This window comes from Hordeum vulgare, chromosome 1H (assembly GCF_904849725.1).
Source record: "Hordeum vulgare subsp. vulgare chromosome 1H, MorexV3_pseudomolecules_assembly, whole genome shotgun sequence".
NCBI lineage: Eukaryota > Viridiplantae > Streptophyta > Magnoliopsida > Poales > Poaceae > Hordeum > Hordeum vulgare.
The window spans coordinates 454551432-454573095 of record NC_058518.1 but is presented as its reverse complement, the minus strand read 5'-3'; the positions used below and the strand labels follow the sequence as shown (position 1 = coordinate 454573095).

The 21664-nt window shown below is 47.6% G+C and overlaps 1 protein-coding gene across 1 annotated transcript; it reads left to right on the top strand.

Moving 5' to 3' along the window:
• The first annotated feature begins 15999 nt into the window (after positions 1 to 15999).
• On the top strand, positions 16000 to 18542 carry LOC123444725 (U-box domain-containing protein 16-like). The gene has a single exon (XM_045121548.1). It carries the CDS (start codon positions 16202 to 16204, stop codon positions 18248 to 18250), a length of 2049 nt encoding a protein of 682 aa, XP_044977483.1. The 5' UTR covers positions 16000 to 16201; the 3' UTR covers positions 18251 to 18542.
• Positions 18543 to 21664: the final 3122 nt, after the last annotated feature.

The window sequence follows — 21664 nt, the reverse complement described above, 5'->3', positions numbered from 1 at the left end:
ATATTCATATGTCAACTTGGAGGTAAATATCCATGAATTATTACTGTTGACATTACCTTTGAGGTAAGCAGTTGGGAGGCAAAACTATAAGCCCCCATCTTTCTTTGTGTCCAGCTGAAACTTTGATCTCATGAGTACCACATGAGTTGTAGCAATTGTAGAGAACGAAAGAATGATTGAGTATGTGGATTTTCTTTACAAGCTCTTATTTGACTCTTTCTGATGTTGTGATAAATTGCAATTGCTTCAATGACTAAAGGCTATCGGTTGTTACTTCTCGGTAAGGTTCTTGATCCATGCTTTACTTTGTGAAGAAATTATCACTTTAGCATGAGAGATTATATGTTGGTATTGTTGTTCTAATCTTGATCATGATGCATGCATGTTCGTATCTTGTTTTGTCGACACCTCTCTCCCTAAACATGTGGACATATTTTTTGAGCTCGGCTTTCACTTGAGGACAAGCGAGGTCTAAGCTTCGGGGAGTTGATACGTCCATTTTGCATCATGTTTTCATGTTGATATTTATCGCTTCTTTGGCTCTTATTTCACTTCACGGTGCTATTCTTATGCCTTTTCTCTCTTATTTTTGCAAGGTTTACATGAAGAGGGAGAATACCGGCAACTGGAATTCTGGCCTGAAAGTGGAGCAAAGTTGAGATACCTATTATGCGCAACTCCAAAAGCCATGAAAATCAACGGAGATTTTTTCCCAATATATAAAAAATACTAGGCCGAAGAAGTACCAGAGGAGGGCCAGGGGGTGGCCACAAGCCTGCACGGTGCGGCCACCCCCCCCCCCCCAGGTCGCACCATGGGGGCTTGTGGGCACCCTGTTGGCCCACTTGCCCCCCTCTTTTGCTATATGGAGGGTTTCGTCCAGAAAAAATTCAGAAGGGAGCTTTTCCGTGGTTTCGCCGCCGCCACGAGGCAGAACTTGAGTAGAACCAATCTAGAGCTCCGGCAGGACGATCCTGCTCGGGAAACTTCCCTCCTGGAGGGGGAAATCGTCGCCATCGTCATCACCAACACTCCTCTCATCGGACGGGACTCATCACCATCAACCTCTTCATCAGCACCATCTCATCTCCAAACCCTAGTTCATCTCTTGTAACCAATCTCCGTCTTGCGACTCTGATTGGTACTTGTAAGGTTGCTAGTAGTGTTGATTACTCTTTGTAGTTGATGCTAGTTGGATTACTTGGTGGAAGAGTGTATGTTCAGATCCTTGATGCTACTCATTACACCTCTGATCATGATTATGATTATGTCTTGTGAGTAGTTACTTTTGTTCCTGAGGACATGGGATAAGTCATGCTAATAATAGTCATGTGAATTTGGTATTCGTTCGGTATTTTGATATGTTGTATGTTGTTTTTCCTCTAGTGGTGTTATGTGAACGTCGACTACATAACACTTCACCATTATTTGGGCCTAGAGGAAGGCATTGGGAAGTAGTAAGTAGATGATGGGTTGCTAGAGTGACAGAATCTTAAACCCTAGTTTATGCGTTACTTCGTAAGCGGCTGATTTGGATCCACTAGTTTAATGCTATGGTTAGACTTTGTCTTAATTCTTCTTTCGTAGTTGCATATGCTTGCGAGAGGAGTTAATCATAAGTGGGATGCTTATCCAAGTAAGGGCAGTACCCAAGCGTCGATCCACCCACATATCAAACTATCAAAGTAACGAACGCGAATCATATGAACATGATGAAACTAGCATGACAGAAATTCCCGTGTGTCCTCGGGAGCATTTATCCTCCTATAAGACTTTGTCCAGGCTTGTCCCTTGCTACAAAAGGGTTTGGGCCACTTTGCCGCACCATTGCTACTTTTGTTACTTGTTGCTTGCTACGAATCATCTCACCGCACAATCACTTGTTACCGACAATTTCAGTGCCTGCAGATTTTTCCTTGCTGAAAACCACTTGTCAGATCCTTCTGCTCCTCGTTGGGTTCGACACTCTTACTTATCGAAAGGACTACGATTGATCCCCTATACTTGTGGATCATCAATTCACTTCTCTTGCTCCTGGTTGTGTGCCTAGCCCCCAGGATATGGTCTACTACTTCTCTGAAAAATATTTCCCTGCCCATAAGAAGCAAGCTGCCTTGCAGGAAATATACAACTTTGCTCAAGCTGAGGAAGAGAGTCTCCCACAAGCTTGGGGGAGACTCATCCAGCTACTGAATGTTTTGTCTAATCACCCTCTTGAAAAGAATGAAATACTTGATATCTTCTATAATGAAATTACCGATGCTTCCAAAGACCACCTAGATAGTTGTGTTGGTTGTGTTTTTAGGGAACAAACCGTAGAACAAGCTTCTACTGAATAACATCTTGTGCAATGAGAATGCTTGGACTATTCCCGAACCACCTCCTAAGCCAACTCTGAAGAAAAGAGGTATTCTATTCCTCAGTCCTGAAGATATGCAAGAAGCCAAGAAATCTATGTGAGAGAAAGGCATTAAATCTGAAGATGTCAAAAATCTACCACCTATCGAAGAGATCCATGGTCTTGATAACCCGATACATGTAGTAGAAGTAAATTCTCTGCGTAGGTTTGATGAGAGTGATATTCCTTTTGATAAACCTGCTAGCCTATGCCTGGATGAATTTGATAACTTTGTTGCCAAACAACAAAGTTTCAATGATTATGTTAGAAGACAATTGGAACAGAATGCTTGTATGCTTAGCCATTTAAGTGCTTGTGTGGACAGAAATGTCAATGATCTTAAGCTTCTGAGTAAACATGCCTCTATGGTAACTACTCAGGTAGAACAAGTACTTAAAGCTCAAAATGACTTGCTCAATGAGTTGTATGACAATTATGTCAGAGTCGTTACTAGAGGCGGTAGAATGACACAGGAAGCTTTGTATCCTGAGGGTCATCCAAAGAGAATTGAACAAGATTCTCAAGGAGTTAGCACTGATGCACCTAGTCATCCTAGAAAGAAGAAGAAAGATGATAGGAAACTGCACGCTAGCAACCCTGCTGCTGCTACACCTGAGAGTCCAAACGATGTCTCTGCTTCTGATGCTGAAACACAATCTGGTGATGAACATGAGCCTAATGATAATATCAATAGTGATGTTCATGATGATGCTCAACCTAGCAATGATAAGGATGTGGAGATTGAACATGTCGATCTTGATAACCCATAGCCTAAGAATAAGAGATACGATAAGAATGACTTCACTGCTAGGAAGCATGGTAAAGAAAGGGAACCATGGGTTCAGAAACCCATGCCCTTTCATCCCAAACCATCCAAGAAAAAGGATGATGAGGATTTTGAGCGATTCGTTGAAATGATCAGACCTGTCTTTCTGCAAATGCGTTTGACAGATATGCTCAAAATGTCTCTTTATGCTAAGTACATGAAGGATATTGTGACTAATAAGAGGAGGATACCCGAGGTTGAAATTTCCACCATGCTTGCTAACTATACCTTCAAGGGTGGAACTCCTAAGAAACTAGGTGATCCCGGAGTGCCCACTATACCTTGCTCCATTAAAGGTAACTACGTTAGAACTGCTTTATGCGACCTTGGAGCCGGTGTTAGTGTTATGCCTCTCTCTCTTTATCGTAGACTTGAACTGGATAAGTTGACACCCACTGAAATCTCTGTGCAAATGGCCGACAAATCAACTGCTTTCCCTATCGGCATTTGCGAGGATGTGCGTGTTGTGGTTGCTAATGTCACCATCTTAACAGACTTTGTTATCTTGGATATTCCTGAGGACGATGCCATGGCGGTCATCCTTGGAAGACCCTTTTTAAACACTGCAGGGGCTGTTATAGATCGCAACAAAGACAATGTCACTTTCCATGTCAACGGTAATGAGCATACGATGCACTTTCCGAAGAAACAATATCGAGTGCATTGCATCAATGTTATCAAAAAGACTTCATCGATTCTTATTGGGAGCTTTGAATGCCCTATTCGTCATGTCAAGATGAAGTATGATTTGCTTGTTGGGGAGATACACATCCCCATTGAGGTGACCTAGTGATTATAGAAAATTCTCCGTTCTCTTTTGCGATTCGAAAAGGTTTGTCAAAGAGACTTGATCAATCTCACTGACGGATTTCTTTGGATGAACATGAGATGGATGAATCAAGGAGTCACAAACCTCTGTTTCAAGCTTTCACCTTCGGTTGCTTAGAAGAAAAATGATAGATTTAGTTTAGTATTCCCTGTTTTCTGTTTTAGCATCCGGTAGAAAAGTACCCCGAAAATAAAAGTTCTCCGAACGTCCTCGAAATCAAGTATGATTTTTTCTGAAGTTTTTTGAAAAATTCTGAGACAAAGAGTTTGTCTGGGGGCTGTACAAGTGGGCCACAAGCCCTGATGGCACGGGCACCCCCCTGGCTGCGCCACCCAGGCTTGTGGGGCCCACAGGCACCCCCTCCACTCATTCTTGCTCTCATCTGGTTCTCCTACCTCTAGAAAAAAAATCATTTCGCACCTCAAACCCGTGTTCTTGCTCCTCTTGCTGGGATTTTCGATCACTTTGCTCAAATCACCATTCTCCGAACTGTTTTGGGGAAAGTACTCCTTGGTAAGTGACTCCTTCATTGGTCCAATTAGTTTTTGCTCTAGTGCCTTATACTTCGTGTATTTTTGCTGCCTTGGTGACCCTGTTCTTGAGCTTTGCATGCTAATTTTAGCTGGTCCCAAGTAGTTTTGATGCGTAATATGGCCTCTAGGCACTTGTGGGAGTAGTTGCTATGAGTTTCGTTGAGCCTTGTTCACTTTTCCTTAGAATCACTAAAAATTTCAGAAATTTTTAGAGGTAGAAAAGGGAAAAGATGAGGAGGTTCTTGAGAGGCTCTTCAAGCCGTGACCCCAAGGATGATGGGAGTGAGAAGAAGCCCAAGTATTTGGTCCCTCGAGTCACAGAAGTTCGAGCGTGCGAGTGGCCAAGCGACGTGTTCTTACGCGCCGTTGGAATTTATGAGGACTTTTATCACTTGGTGGAAAACGCAGGCCTTACCGCCTTCGTTGAAGATAAGTGTCTGCAATACCTCCTCCGCACTAATATCTTCGTACAAAGCTTTAACTTCTATCCGAGGAAGAATCCTCCTATGGTTGAGTTTAAACTTTATGATATCCCCCAGCGCATGTCACTCCATGATTTTTGCAATGTTTGCAAATTACCTTACGTTGGGGATATTCATGAACCTCGTCCACGGGACTTGGAAGCTTTCATCAATATAATTGCTATAGGAGAGGAGAGAGGAGTGTCTTGCGCTAGAGCTGCTAGCATTCATTTTCCCGTGCTTCGGTACTTCTCACTTTCTGTGGGAAAATGTTTGATTGGTCGTGGGAAAGCTGGGCCACTTAGTTCCCCAGATCTTGCGGTCTTGCGCGAAGCCCTTTATAATGATAAAACTTATAGCTTGGGCGCTATAGTAGCTCAACGGTTGAACCTGAACCGTTCTAAAGGTGTTGTCTATGGAGGTATCTATGCTACCCGTCTTGCCAGACACTTTGAGATACCTATTAGACTCGAAGAGGAAGAAGAAATTCTTCTTCCAGAGAGATATCTAGATTACGATAGCATGGTTCGCCATGACTTTCTTGATAGAGATATAAATAGAAGGATGATTTATAACCTGGTATTTAGTCAGGGTACTCGTGAGACTATTACTTTGCCTGCTCCTTCTTTGTTCAATCTTCATGCAGGCAGGTAGATTATTATGCCCTCGGACATCTACGCATATTGGGGCCTAGCCCAACCATAGGTGCCCGTGCTCGAGCCACCAGTCGAGTACCAGACGCCAGTTTATCAGTGGGAGCCAGAGGTGCTCACACGGCAGTGGCATCCTCAGTCCACTCCGGAGTATCCCGGAGCTGGTTATTTCCCTCCTTGGGAGTAGACCAACTTAGGCCAAAAGCCTAAGCTTGGGGGAGTACGTGTTCTCACCGACTTTACATTCTTGCTTATGCTTTCACTTGGTTAGCCGGTGTTCACACTTTGCCACTGTATCATCCATGCTAGTTTATTTTCTTTTTCTCGTTTTCTTTTCGTGTGTCTGTCTAGTTTGAGAAAACCCAAAAAGATTTTCTTTTTCTTCTTTTGCTTGTTGGGAGCTTTCCCGTGTAAATAGTTTTCTTTTTCTTTGGGTCAAGGTAGAAGACCATGGTTACAATGTTTAGTGGCTCTCGCATGCATACCTGTTTAGCTGTTAAAGAGCCATATTACTTTGTCTTCTCCTTTGTGTTTGCCTATAGATTCCAGCGTAGTCCAATGCACGAGCACGCTTATTATTGTTCACATCATTCGGTCGTGCAAGTGAAAGGCAATAATGACGATATATGATGAAGTGACTGAGCCTGGAAAAGCCGGTATGAACTCAATCTATTTTGTTTTTGTAAATATGACTAGCTCATCGTGCCTGATTCAACTTTGTTGTGAGAAAAACATGTTTGCAATGACAACTTAGAGATCATAGTTGCTTATGCCATGCTTACTTAGCTAGGAGCTTATAATGGTTTGTCTTGGATGCCCACATGAATTTTGAGATGACTGTGTTGTAGTATGATAGGATGGTATCCTCCTTTGAATGATTCAAGTGGCTTGACTTGGCGCATGTTCACACATGTAGTTGAAACAAAATCAACATAGCCTCTATGATGTTCATGTTCATGGTGATTTATGTCCTACTCATGCTTGCACTCAATGTTAGTTAACCTCAATGCATTTTGATGACTGTTGTCGCTCTCTAGTTGGTCGCTTCCCAGTCTTTTGCTAGCCTTCACTTGTACTAAGCGGGAATACTGCTTGTGCATCCACTTCCATAAACCCAAAGTTGTTCCATATGAGTCCACCATACCTACCTATGTGCGGTATCTACTTGCCGTTCCAAGTAAATTTGCATGTGCCACTCTGTAAATCTTCAAGAAGTAATCTGTTTTGCATGCCCGAACTGCTCATGTGGTGACAGGGGGCTATTAGTATCTTCCATGCTAGGTGTGTTATCCTCGATATGTGTTTATTCACTATCATTCACGAGAAAGGGGCCGGTAAATGGAATTCTCAGTTCCATGCTCAAATAAAAAAGATAATTGCAAACAAAACTCCCCCAGGATTGATGTTGGTATGGATGGTACCCGAGGATTCAGCTAGCCGTGGAGTGTGATTGATTGGTGGTGAGGGGAGTCAAAACTTTACTTTTCTGTTTGGGAACCGCCAATAGCATGTGTAGCGTGGAAGATGTTGAGAACTCTTAGTCATTGTGTTGACAATGAAAGCATTGCCACCCAAAATTATTATCTCTGTTTTCAAAGCTTGAGCTCTCGCACCTCTGCAAATCAATGCTTCCCTCTGCGAAGCGCATGTCTATTTATGTTTCTGTTGAGTCATCCTCCTCTTACAAAAGCACGAATTAGAGAGCACCTCTGTCGTTTTTATGCTTTGCTTTTAACTGTGTTGAGTATGACTGTGACTGGATCTTCATTGCCTTGAATTACAATGTGTAGTCAGCCCTTGGTCTTTGAAGGTGCTCTGCATTTATGTTTTGCGGTCTCAGAAAGAGCTAGCGAGATACCATCTATTCGTACTGCTTCATGTTGTTTTGATTGAAGTATTGACGTTTGAAACTTATTATTATTTGCTCGCTAGTTGATTATGCCATTGATATGAGTTTACCGTGAGACCTAGATGTCATTTGCTTATGTGGTTTGCTTGTGATCTTGCTGAAATTCTGGTTATGAGTTAGACATAGTTGCAAAAACAAGATCAAACAGAGTTCATCAAAGTTTTTCTTTTGTCTCTTTCAGTTTGTCAACTGAATTGCTTGGGGACAAGCAAGGCTTTAAGCTTGGGGGAGTTGATACGTCTCCGTCGTATATACTTTTCCGAACTCTTTTGCCCTTGTTTTGGACTCTAATTTGCACGATTTGAATGGAACTAACCCGGACTAACGTTGTTTTCAGCAGAAATGCCATGATGTTGTTTTTGTGCAGAAATAAAAGTTCTCGGAATGTCCTGAAAATTTATGGAGAATTTTTCTGGAATTAAAGAAAAATACCTGCGCAAAGATCCACCGAAGGGGGTGTGCCAGTGGGCCACAAGCCCTTGGGCCGTGGCCACCCCCCTAGGTTGCGCCATGAGGGCTTGTGGGGCCCACGTGGCACCACCGCTCCGAAACTCAGCTCTATTTATTCCGTCTCGCCCGGAAAAAAATTCAGGGAGAAGGATTCATCGCGTTTTACGATACGGAGGCGCCGCCACCTCGTGTTCTTCATGTGGAGGGCAGATCTGGAGTCCGTTCGGGGCTCCGGAGAGGGGAAATCGTCGCCATCGTCATCATCAACCTTCCTCCATCGCCAATTCCATGATTCTCTTCATCGTTCGTGAGTAATCTCATCGTAGGCTTGCTGGAAGATGATGAGTTGGATGAGATCTATCATGTAATCAAGTTAGTTTTGACGGGGATTGATCCCTAGTATCCACTATGTTCTCAGATTGATGTTGTTACTACTTTGCCATGCTTAATGCTTGTCACTAGGGCCCGAGTGCCATGATTTCACATGTGAACCTATTATGTTGTCGCCAATATATGTGTGTTTTAGATCCTATCTTGCATTGTAGTCACCTACTATGTGTTATGACCCGGCAACCCCAGAGTGACAATAGCCGGAACCACTCCCGGAGATGACCATAGTATTGAGGAGTTCATGTATTCACCAAGTGTTAATGCGTTGGTCTGGTTCTTTATTAAAAGGAGAACCTTAATATCCCGTAGTTTCCATTAGGACCCCGCTGCCACGGGAGGGATGGACAATAGATGTCATGCAAGTTCTTTTTCCTAAGCACGTATGACTACATACGGAATACATTCCTACATTAGATTGACGAACGGGAGCTAGTTCCTTATCTCTCCGTGTTATAGCTGTTACATGATGAATCACATCCGGTATACTCATTCATCACCGATCCACTGCCTACGAGTCTTTTACTACTGGTCCTTGCTACGTTACTTTGCTGTTACTGCTGTTACTTGCTACTTTGCTGTTACTTGCTGCAACACTTTACTGGCGCCATTGATACAACAAGTTAGGAATAGTATGCCGTCAACAGTCCTGTTTCTGGCACCGTTGCTATCATACCACTTTGCTACTGATACTTTGCTTGCACACACTAATCTTTCAGGTGTGGTTGAAATTGACAAACCCAGGTGCTAATACTTGAGAATATTCTTTTGCTTCCCTTTGTGTCGAATCAATAAATTTGGGTTGAATACTCTACCCTCGAAAACTGTTGCGATCCCCTACACTTGTGGGTTATCAGTTGACAATGAAAGCATATCACCCAAAATTTTGACTCATCTCTGTTTTGAAAAGCTCAAGCTCTGGCACCTCTACAAATCAATGCTTCCCTCTGTGAAGGGCCTATCTATTTTACGTTATCGTTGGGTCATCCTCTTCTTATAAGAGGCACGAGTTAGAGAGCACCCCCATCATCTATATGCTTTGCTATTAATTGATGTTGAGTATGAGTATGACTGGATCTTTTTTACCATGAATTACAATGTCTAGTCAGTCCTTGTTCTCTGGAGGTGCTCTGCATTTATGTTTTTCGGTCTCGGAAGGGCTAGCGAGATACCAGTTTATCATATTGTATTATGATTGTTTTGATAAAACTGTTGTCATCCGAGACTTATTATTATTGCTCGCTAGTTGATTATGCCATTGATATAAGTAAACATGAGACCTAAATATTATTGTTAATGTGGTTAGTCTATAATTGTGGTTAGTCTATAATCTGAGCTGAAAATCTGAACATAAGTTAGACATATTTACAACAACAAGATCAAATAGAGTTTGTAAAAGTTTTTCTTTATCACTTCAGTTTATCAACTAAATTGCTTGAGGACAAGCAAAGATTTAAGCTTGGGGGAGTTGATGCGTCTCCAACGCATCTACTTTTCGAAACTCTTTTGCCCTTGTTTTGGACTCTAATTTGCATGATTTGAATGAAACTAACCCGGACTGACGTTGTTTTCAGCAGAATTACCTTGATGTTATTTTTGTGCAGAAATAAAAGTTCTCGGATTGACCTGAAATTTTATGGAGAATATTTTTGGATTTAATAAAAAATACCGGCGAAAAGAATCTATCAGAGAGGAGCCACCCCAGGCCACAAGCGTGTAGGCCGCCCCCCTAGGTCGCGCCCCCTGGGCTTGTGGGGTTCCTGAAGCTCCACCGACCTCGTTTCCATTCCTATATATTCCCATCTGTGAAAAAAATAGAGAGAAGAGTTCAACGCGTTCTACGATACGGAGCCGCCGCCACCTCCGGTTTTTCCTCGGGACGGCAGATCTCGAGTCTAATTTGGGCCCCGGAGAGGGGAAATCGACGTCGTCGTCATCACCAACCATCCTTCATCACCAATTTCATGATGCTCTCCATCGTTCGTGAGTAATTCCATCGTAGGCTTGCTGGACAGGTGATGGGTTGGATGAGATCTATCATGTAATGGAGTTAGTTTTGTTAGGGTTTGGTCCCTAGTATCCACTATGTTCTGAGATTGATGTTTCTATGACTTTGCTATGCTTAATGCTTGTCATAGGGCCCGAGTGCTATGATTTTAGATGTGAACCTATTATGTTTTCATAAATATATATGTTCTTGATCCTATCTTGGAAGTTATATACACCTATTACGAGTTATGACCAACATCCCCCAGTGTGACAATAACTGGGATTCTTTCCGGTGATTACCGTAGTTTGAAGAGTTCATGTATTTAGTAAGTGCTAATGCTTTGGTCTGGTTCTCTATTAAAAGGAGACATTAATATCCCTTAGTTTTCATTAGGACCCCGCTGTCACGGGAGGGTAGGACAAAAGATGCCATGCAAGTTCTTTTCCATAAACACGTATGACTATATACGGAATACATGCTTACATAACATTGATGAATTGGAGCTAGTTCTGTATCACCCTATGTTATGACTGTTGCATGATGAATGACATCCATCACTGATCCATTGCCTACGAGCTTTTCACATATTGATCTTTTCTAAGCTACTTTTCCGTTGATACTGTTACAATCACTACAAAATTTCTACTGTCACGTTTGCTACCATTATCGTTACTTCCATACTACTTTGGTACTAAATACTTTGCTACAGATATTAAGTCTTTCAGTTATGTTTGAATTGACAACTCAGCAGCTAATACTCAAGAATATTCTTTGGCTCCCCTTGAGTCGAATCAGTAAATTTGGGTTGAAACTCTACCCTCAAAAACTCTTTCGTCCCCCTATACTTGTGGTTATCAGTTGCCTTTGGAGAAATCCGTGTGCTCCACGTCCCCACGAGCTCGTAGTTTGCCGACATCTTCACCAAGGGGCTTCCAACGGACGTCTTCCTCGACTTTTGGTTCAGCCTCAACGTCGGTGAACCCCACGTTTCTACTGCGGAGGGTGTTGGAACACACCCACGACACGTTCATTAGGTGGTTAACCATGCAGATCACGTCTTTACGGGTTTCCTTAACCGCATGCAATACGTGCTTATCTCCTCTTGGATATTAGCTCGTCCGGCTCCAAAGCCGTTGTAGACTCACACGATCTTACTATCCACTCCCTTGTACTCCCTCCGTTCCTAAATATAAGTCTTTTTTAGATATGTTACTGGGGGACTACATACGAAACAAAATGAATGAACTATACTCTAAAGTATATCTATATACATCCGTATATAGTCTTTTAGTGAGAATCTCTAAAAAATATTTGTATTTAGGAACGGAGCAAGTACTTTGCATATATGTACCTCCAAGAGACCAATACAAACAGTGTGTTCACATAACCAAGCTCCGGCTGTATACGATTTTAGTCCAGGTAGATGTTCTCATTCCTGATATTCGAATCACGACGCGGCGGTGCCGTCATTAGCAGCGCGTGGACGCTCCCGCAAACACACTCCCCTCGTCCTCCACCACGCGCGGGCCATTCGTCGTCCCCTTCGCCATCATCACACACGCCCGGAGCCGGAGGGAGCCCCGTCGCTCTCACCGCTTACCACGACCTAGGACTTGTCACCAGCCACGGCGAACCACACATAAACCAGCAGCCGCCGCCCCTTCCTCGACAAGGAAAGAACCCGCGACGCCGCTTCACCTTCACCCCCTCCTCCATTTCCTCGGCCGTCGGCCGCCGTGCGCGCGGCGGCCGCGATTACGGGCCGCCGAGGTCACGCGTTCGGAAGCTGGGCTGGGCGGCGTGGCATCCACGTCGGCTGTTACGCAGGCCGTCGACGCGCCGGCCGTCCGCCCGACTATTAGCTGGAGGTGGCCACTCGCCGCCCGTTTACCGGCCAGCGGGCGACAGGGAGCGGTAAACGTGTACGCCCGGGGGTCAAAGGGCGCCGCCCCTGCTGCCACGAGGCCGATTCTCGGCTCACCCTCGCGTCAGGATCGGATCAAGTCAATACACTATCTAAATCAAGCCTCGAATTCTTTACTACCCAGGCCGGTGTGCGCTGATGCTCAAGCTTTGATTAATAATAATAATACCGCTAAAGCTTCACGGCATGTGTTGTATGGCCGGCACGGCAGGACTAGAAGAACTTGCCCACTTTGCTGGGAGCAAGTCTTGATGATAGGGGTAAAAAGATACTATTTTATTGCCGGATCCGTGAAAAGTTGACCGCCGCTGTGCCTGCGTGCGTGCTCCAGCGCCGGCAGGTGGTTTATTTTGGCCGGAGAGCTAGCGCTGTCGGCCGTACCGTACGCGATGGGTTCATGCATGGTCGCAGTACTGTGCGGAATCCGGCGAGCGACTGTCGATTCCAGCCAGCTATCCCTGACGTGAATGTGCCCGGCCCGGCCGTTGTCCGTCGCCGTCTTTCGTTGCTCTCAGCTTGCCACTTTGGATCAGGCAAGTGCAACGGCTGCCAATCTGATGCTACCATTAGCAAAAGATTTCCTTCATGTGTCTGTTGCTCACACCATTTTTGTTGGCCATCCAGTCATGCCTTGTGAGTTGTGAGCCAGATTTAGACGTAGTATGTGGCTGGGGGCAAACGATGTTTGAGTATTTGCCTGAAGGTGAAGTTCATGGGCGAACGAACTCGCTATAAGTAGTAAGTACGATGCAAAAAAATGTGATATCACGATCGACGCAGCTGGATGACCAATCTGGCCTTCTATAGAGAAGAATGACACTGGTCTGAGGCGATTCGTCTAACAGACAAAACATACAGACACATGTTAAATACCTTGCAGAAGGAATTAACGCTTGGGTGTGTGAATAGAATGGAGTTGCCGGCATTTATCGTGAGGCGTCACCAAAGTTGCCGAAAATGCACACGAATCCTCTGGAAGTAGTGGAATTTTAACAAGGTATGTAAACTAGTGTTATTTAGGAAGTGAAGTCTGATTTAAACCCTGCGAGTGTAAGCCGCGACGCAAATGGACCCCGAGCTCTAAATTCCTGAAGTCTGTACCCTAAGCACTTCAATCCTGGTCTGATTTAAACCTTGCTGGCATATCCAAACGAAGAAAGGTCGATTTGGTGGGATCTCTTCGATCATGGCTCGTGTTCGTGGGTCCCATGCAGCCTGGCAGCTTCTCCATTTGGTTGAGCCGGACCAGCTCGATTTGCGCACTCTCCATTCGCCCCCCTTCCTCTCCCTTCTTCCTCCGCGACGCATCAACTCCCCTCCCCTGTCCATGGCAGAGATGACGACCATGGCGTGATCGCGGCTTAGGACGGCGTTGTAATCAGCAGCAAAGAAAAAGGTGCGCCTGTTCTTGTCGTCTGTCCGTTAGCTTTTTGTGTGTGTTCTTCGATTGGTTAGGGTTAGGGTATTAACAGGGGAAAGTTCAGTTTTTGGGGGGCTCAAATCGATTGATTACTGGTGTTTGTAGTGTTATGATCACACCAAAACACTAAGAATGCATGGTTTTTTGCAATGTAGGTTTTCGTTTAGGAAACATGGACCCAGCCGAATTGTTGAATGTCGGATTTCATATAGGGGGGCAGTTCTTGTAAACAAAATCCAGATAGAAACAAGAAAGCTAAAGCAGATCTTGCTAAGAGAGGGAAGAAACTAAGGACCAAAGAGGTATATAAAACTATGACAAATTGTTCAATTTTTAATCACTCTTTATATAACCAGTTGCTTTATTTTTGACCACTGTGATTATAACTTCTTGCAGCAAGGAGAGACAGAAGCTATAAAAAACAGGGCAAAAGCAGGTGCATCAAGCTCTCAAATTCCTCCAACCGCATCAACTACTACAAGAGCATCAGCTACTCCAACAACATAAGCTACTCCAAGAGCATCAGCTCCTCCAAGAGCCTCAGCTCCAACAAGAGCATTTGCTCCTCCTAAAGCATCATCTCCAACTGGAAGTGGTGTACCACAAGGCAGTACCACAGTTGGCAAGAAGAGAGGAAGAAATCAGGGAGGCTTCATGGCTTATTTCACAGCAAGTGGGAACTACTAAGTTCTTCATGTATTATTTCACAACAACTAGTGCTTACTTTGGATGTGTGAAATGAGTCTCATCACTTAAACTATGAAACTAGTGCTTATTTTGTATGTTGTCAAACTATGACAACATTGATGCTTATGTGCTGTTGCTGCGGAAACCATATTTATGCTGTCAACATTTCATTCTCAATTTTCAGCAGTTCATTTTCATTGAAATATGACTACTGATTACATTCTCAATTGTCCAACACAATAACATTGCAACTATTAGGTCAACATTAGCCCTGCAAATAAACCTGACAGGAATATTACAACAGCATACATGACATGCTATATATCAGCACCATCTCATTGCTATCACATCTAGCCCTAAGCTCCAGCTCATTCTTCATCTTCACATTATTCATCTTCACATTCATTATCTGCACATTCTTCATCTCCGGCTCATCTCTCAATGCAACAACCTCTCCTCTAGCAGCATTAGCACCAACACTCTCCAAATCCCAAATTTTATCCCGAAGATCTCCCAGCAATTCACGTAAATATGGGTGTGTTGCTGTGTCATGCCAGTCAACGAATCCACAGGCTGGTGTTCTCTGTTGAAATCGAGCAAAAATGTTCAGAAAATGCAGAAAAAAGTTGAGACAAAAAAGGCAAAAAAATCAATCATACCACACACGAGTAGTATCTCATTTCTGGGTTAGCTAAACTCCAGGAAATCCACCGCGGCGCCTTACTCCCGCAGTTGCTGCAGTACTTCGGCGGCTCGTAAGCCATTGGATCCTCAAGATACGGCACCGGCGACCTCTTTGGCGCCATGCTCCCACCTCTGCTTCGATGGCCCGCACCGCGGGAGGAGGAAGATACCCTCGAGAACGACGACATCGTCGCCCGCGCTCCTGCAATCGCCGCCCGACGAACCCTAGTTTGGATCCCCTCTCTGTTGGCTTCGATCTGAAATGAGAGCGTCTGGAGTACTACTTCGGGTGGTGAGAGACAAAACTGATGGCATCGACCCACTAACCAGCAAACCCATCTGCCACATCAGCAAATCCCCTCCTGAAATACCATCAAGGTTTAAATCAGACCGCAATTGAGGTGCTTAGGGTACAGACTTTACGGATTTAGAGCTCGGGGCGTCTCGGCTTACACTCTCAGGGTTTAAATCAGACTTTACTCTTATTTAGGAGCATGATTTGGTAACAATGCGATTGCATCTGCTTCAAAAAAGAAAAATCCAAAGTTGATATAGTCGTGCATCTCACACAAAAAAAAGTTGATACAGTCGCGACACGGATGAAATCAAATTGAAGCGCACGGACCGTGTCACTGTGCATGCAACGCCGACCTGACCCGGCCTGCAGATCGACGCATGCATTGATCAGGCAAGCGATTGAATGGACACGATCCGATCAACCCGGCAAGCCCCTTCAACGATCCATCCACCACGACATTTTCCTTCAACCAATCCCCCCCATAAAATAATAACCGAAATCAATCAAGACAGCAAAAAAACAATAGACGAAGCAGGTCGAGATGAGACGGGTAAACAAAGCCTCGCGTCACGGTCCACGAAAGTCCGGCCTCGACGCGCCAACACGTCTCGCTCGTATATATACATACCCACGCCCATTCCCCACTTCGTCTCATAACATATCCATCCCCGCACTCCATCCATCGTCTGGTTCAATCCCACTCCATCACCATCCAAAGCCTTCACGCATCCGCTGCCTTTCTGGTTGCCGAAATGGCCAGCGCCAAGAACGCGGCGCCCGAGCCGTCTGCTGCTGCTTCGTCTTCTTCCTCATACTCCTCGTCGGCGCCCGACGTCGAGATCCTCCGCTCCCTGCGCCGCCTGGCGCGCGACCTGGCCGCCGCCGACCCGCCGGCGCCGTTCCTCAGGGCGGTCTTCGCGTCCGTGTCCCGCCGGGCGCGCCTCCTCGTGGCCGTGTTCGACGACCTGCTGCTGCTGGGCGCGAACGGCCGGATGCCGCGGTCCGCGTCGCTCTGCCTGCGCGAGGTGCTGCTCGTGCTGCAGCGCTTCAAGGCCGTCGTGGCCGACTGCTCCGCGCGCAGCCGCATGCGCCTGCTGCTCCAGTCCGACGAGGTCGCCTCGCGGGTGCGCGAGCTGCAGCACGACCTGGCCACGCTGCTCGACATCCTCCCCGTTGCCGAGCTCGGGCTGGCCGACGACGTGGCGGACCTCCTCACGCTCGCCTCGCGCCAGTGCCGGCGCCGCGCGCCCGGGGCCGCGGCGGAGCAGGAGCTCAAGGCCAGCGTGCTGGCGCTGATACAGGAGGTCGAGCGGGAGATCGTGCCTGAGCGGGAGCGCCTGGAGGCCATCCTTGAGGAGGTGGCCATCAACGACCCGGCCAGCTGCAGCCAGGAGATCGAGATCTTGGAGCGCGAGATCGGCGACCGCCTGGCGGAGCGGTGGACGTCGGCCATGATTGCCCTCGTCGGCCTCCTCCGGTACGCCAAGTGCGTCCTCTTCAGCGCAGCCACGCCGCGGCCGCTCGACTCCAAGGTGGATGCCGACGACGATGGCGCCGAGCCTGCGTCGCCGCCGCCGGACTTCCGCTGCCCCATCTCTCTCGATCTGATGCGCGACCCGGTTGTGTCCTCTAGCGGCCAGACGTACGACCGCGAGTCCATTACGCGGTGGTTCGGAGCCGGCAAGTCGACGTGCCCCAAGACCGGCCAGGTGCTGACTAATCTGGAGCTCGTGCCCAACAAGGCGCTCAAGAACTTGATCTCGCGGTGGTGCCGCGAGAACGGCGTCGCCATGGAAGGCTGCGAGCCTGGCAAGCCCGAGCCGGCGCCACAGGTGACCGCAAACAAGGCCGCGGTGGAGGCGGCGCGCATGACCGCGTCGTTTCTCGTGAAGAAGCTCTCGGCCTCCTTCTCCCCTGGCTCGGACAACCGCGTGGTGCACGAGATCCGTCTGCTCGCCAAGTCCGGCTCCGAGAGCCGCGCGTTCATCGGGGAGGCCGGCGCCGTCCCGCTCCTCGTGCCGCTGCTCAACTCCGAGGACGCGGCGCTGCAGCTCAACGCCGTGACCGCGCTGCTCAACCTCTCCATTCTGGACGCCAACAAGAAGCGCATCATGCACGCGGAGGGCGCGGTGGCGGCGCTCTGCAACGTGATGGGCTCCGGCGCGACATGGCGGGCGAAGGAGAACGCCGCTGCCACCGTGCTCAGCTTGTCGGCCGTCCACACGTACCGCCGCCGGCTCGGCCGGAACCCAGTTGTGGCCGAGAAGGTGGTGCTCCTGGTGCGCACGGGCCCCCCGAGCACCAAGAAGGACGCGCTGGCCGCGCTGCTGTGCCTGTCCGCCGAGAGGGAGAACGTGGGCAAGCTCGTGGGAGCAGGTGCTGCGGAGGCGGCACTGTCGGCGATCGGCGAGGAGGAGATCGCCGCGGCGGTGCTGGCGTCGCTGGCCAAGCGCGGGGGAGCGGAGGCGATCGTGAACATCGATGGCGCCGTCGCGAAGCTCGTGGCCGAGATGCGTCGCGGCACGGAATGGTCAAGGGAGTGCGCGGCTGCAGCGCTGGTGCTGCTGTGCCGGCGCGCGGGGGCTGCGGCCGTGTCGCAGGTGCTGGCGATCAACGGCGTGGAGTGGGCGATCTGGGAGCTCATGGGCAGCGGCTCGGAGCGGGCGCGGCGAAAGGCCGCGTCCCTCGGCAGGTCGTGCCGACGCTGGGCGGCCGCCAACGCGGCGCAGAACGCAGAATGCCCCACCACCACCGCCACCACCACCACCGTCGTCTCGCCGCCGACGGTAGCGGCGTCATGAATTCGTTCTTGTTCCACGACACTGAATTGATCCGTAGGAACAGCTCAAAAACCCAAGAAGAAAAAAATAGTAGACGATTCTTGTACTGTACAAAATTGGTTTGTTGAATGCCTTGTAATTCTAGGCTGTTATAGTAGTACGATTCTTTAGTCCCCATGGGACACAAACACCAGAGCAATTGAATCAACTGTGCATACACAACATTCGTTGCTTCTTTCTTTCCTTGTCGTCGTCGTGAGATCTTGTAATAATGCAAAATGAAAGAAAATACAAGCTGTACAAATTGTGCTCATTCTTGTTTTTGCTCATTTTGTGCTCGTATGCCATTCGAGAGATGGGAACACTTATGGCAGATTGCAATTATTTGGGTGTTGATGGGCCAAGAGCAACTAGTTATTAGTCGTTGCGGATGCACGGCGCCCGTGATGAGTGGTTGCTGCCGGGGTCCAAAACGGCCAGCCTTTCCCAGCCGTCCGTCCGTCGACAAGGAGTGCACGATACCCGGCGAATAAGTCGCGCGGCTGGAAACGCTCCATGATCACTGATCAGCGGCAAAGCCGATCCAGCTAGCTTTGGCCGGCTTTCCGGCAGAAAGGGCGGCGCTTTGGCCGCTGCCAGCCGGTGCGCATCCACGCCATGCTATGCTACGCCATGCTAGCAGCAGCACTCCACTGCTAATCTACGGAGTACTATGCATGATTCGGCATTGACAATCTGCTTGGTTCCTTTCTTGCCTCCCCTGGCCAGCAAAGTGAGATGCATTCCAGGGTGTGGCCGCACATGGGCTCCTTTTACCCAATTTGACCATTGATCTGCCGCGTCATTCAGAAATAAAAATAAAAATAAAAGATGGCTGAGAACATGCGTGGTACCAGTACCTCTCATCTTTCCAGCCCCGTGCGGTGCGGTGCGGTTGTCTCTCCGCCACGCCTCTCTTCTCCCCGTTCCCTCCCTGTCCTAGTCGGCCTCACGTTGCTTCCTCTGAAATGGCAAAGGCAGACGCATCTGCCGCCGGTAGGCGTTAATTTTTCTGCTGCCCACTTCTTCTTCCGTGGCCACGACTAGCTCCTGCGTGAAATTAAAATGTGCGTGATGGCACTACTTTATACTATTAAAAATGAAGCTCCTGCAAAGTCAAGGCTGTACCGTTAGTAATTATATACTCCTATATGAACTATAGACATATATACCGTGGAGTATGAAGCAATTTATGACAGCCGCTTGAGACATATATTGCCGGATTAATCTGCATGTTTGGCCAGCTTTGCAGTTGCAGAGCATGCATCGTGTCGACAAGGAACGATCCTCTTCACGGGAGGTATGTAATGGCGTGGACCAAAGGGCACATTGCATGTTTTTTTTATTGTGAATTGTCACCTCAGGCTTGCTTTTATTTGCCAGAGATTGACTAACTGAAGAAGGAGAAGGTAACTTCTTCACAACAAGAGAAAGGAAGCAGGATACGAAGGTGACTTTGGGCGAATTCCACAATATGTATGAATCTATAGTATAAGTTTCATAAAAGGGAAGAAGAAAAAATAGAGGCACATATAGGATGGAGGATAGGTAGACACATATTCAGGTGAACTTTACTGAAAATACATGATTACTTGCGAGCTCCGGATAATCACTAAGGCCTTGCTTGGATTGTCGGTGTGCTTCTAAATACATCCGTAATAAATACACACCTTTAGTCGTCTTTTTTATTTCGAACGAAAATAATAACATCGACTGGTAGTATACATCTGTAGATTTAATCCGGATGTAAAACTTTACATCGAATTCAAGCGGGGCCTAATCGGTTCGCTAACCCTCCAAGCATCAGCACCATGCTTCTCACCACATGGCTGACATGACATCCGGATGATAATGAGCGTAATGGTTGACTTGCTTCTAATCAATTATGGTGTAGCCTTGGACTAGTATGGTTACTTGTTAATGTTGCTAAATAAAGGCCATGCCCTAAAGAAAATTAAAAATTGTCTAATTACCTGTACTACTTAGGGCATCTCGACTTTCAAACTACCCGCATACATTTGGACCACGCGGCCCTAACCGTTGAAGCCATCCAATGCGGGATTGCATTGGTCCGCCTAGCGGTTCGGGCACGCTTTTTCTCGCAAAGAGGAGACAAAATGAGAGGGGGGAGGGGGAGGGAGCGTTGCGGGCGTCCGGACAACTGCCACGTCCGCTTTCGACTGCCCGGGCCCATCCTAAACCCGCCTCGCTCATCCGCGCGCGTTCATGCCGGTGTCCGTCGGCCCGCATCCATGTCGTTGTAGAGCGGCCATCACACATTGACACTAAGCCAGAGCAGACGCGACCTCTCACCACTGGCATTGAAGCGGTGCATCGACCGAGAGAGCGCACGTCCGATGCACGCTCGACTGAACAAGCCTCATCGCCGCATTCAAACGGGCATAGTTTGCCCGCATTCCTCCATTAAATCTGTGCGTATGCCGAGGAATCTACTCCGGTTACATGTCCGTTCGCTAGTTGGACAACATTAAACACTATGCCAATTGGCTCCATGCTCACTCCATTGTTTAAACGATGCCAGACGCCGGAAAAAAATTGCACCACACCTCCGCTCCCCATATCCTCCCTCCATAATTTTATCCACGCTCTCCATGGCATCCGGCAACCAGGAAGAGGAGTTCTTCGGCATTAAAGTCGGCTAGGTGACCCGCCGAGCTCGCCAGATACGAGTTGTGCATCTCTTTGCTCCAACTCCCTAGCCGCTCCAAGCCAGCTTGCGAAGGAGGCCACTTCAAGCCGACACATGGTCAGCAACTTGCCGCTCCAAACCAGCTTGTTGTGGGGTGTTGAGTTGCTCCAAACTAGCACGTGGGGGAGCACGACGGAACGGGCATCTTTGTTGCCATGCACGAGACCGTCTCGTACAACCCCTCATGTGTATGTGACCATGCCTTCGCACAGATCGCCGACACAAAGATCGACACGTCCTTGCATGGCACCATCAACGAGAAAAAGTAGAACATGGGAGGCTCCCATGGCCTGGGTCCCGGGAAGGCCACCGCCGCGGCGACGCCGACATGCACAACTAGTGACTTTCCCGCTCTCACAGGCCACCATCGTCCCCCTCTAGGTTTTCCGGTGCTACTCCGATGAGCGGTGTTGCTGGACAAGGGGGATGACCTTTGCACTAAAACATATACCTCTAGGTTCACGATAGTCCAATGGGCGTGCTGCCGAACATGAGGAAGACAAGGGAGACCCGCCACGGTTGGATGTAGACTAGTCAACGGTATCTGTGTCGTCGACATGAATATCCACCGGTGACGGACACCGAGAAGTTTTACCTTAGTCTGGTGTAGTTTTTAGTTAGAATTTTTCCGAAATATAATGAATTTCGTCCAGTTTATATGAAATCCACCGCGTTTGCATGCATTT

Bases quoted from the DNA above. Each gene is read 5' to 3' on its own strand.
- LOC123444725 (XM_045121548.1), top strand. From the start codon at position 16,202: ATGGCCAGCGCCAAGAACGCGGCGCCCGAGCCGTCTGCTGCTGCTTCG.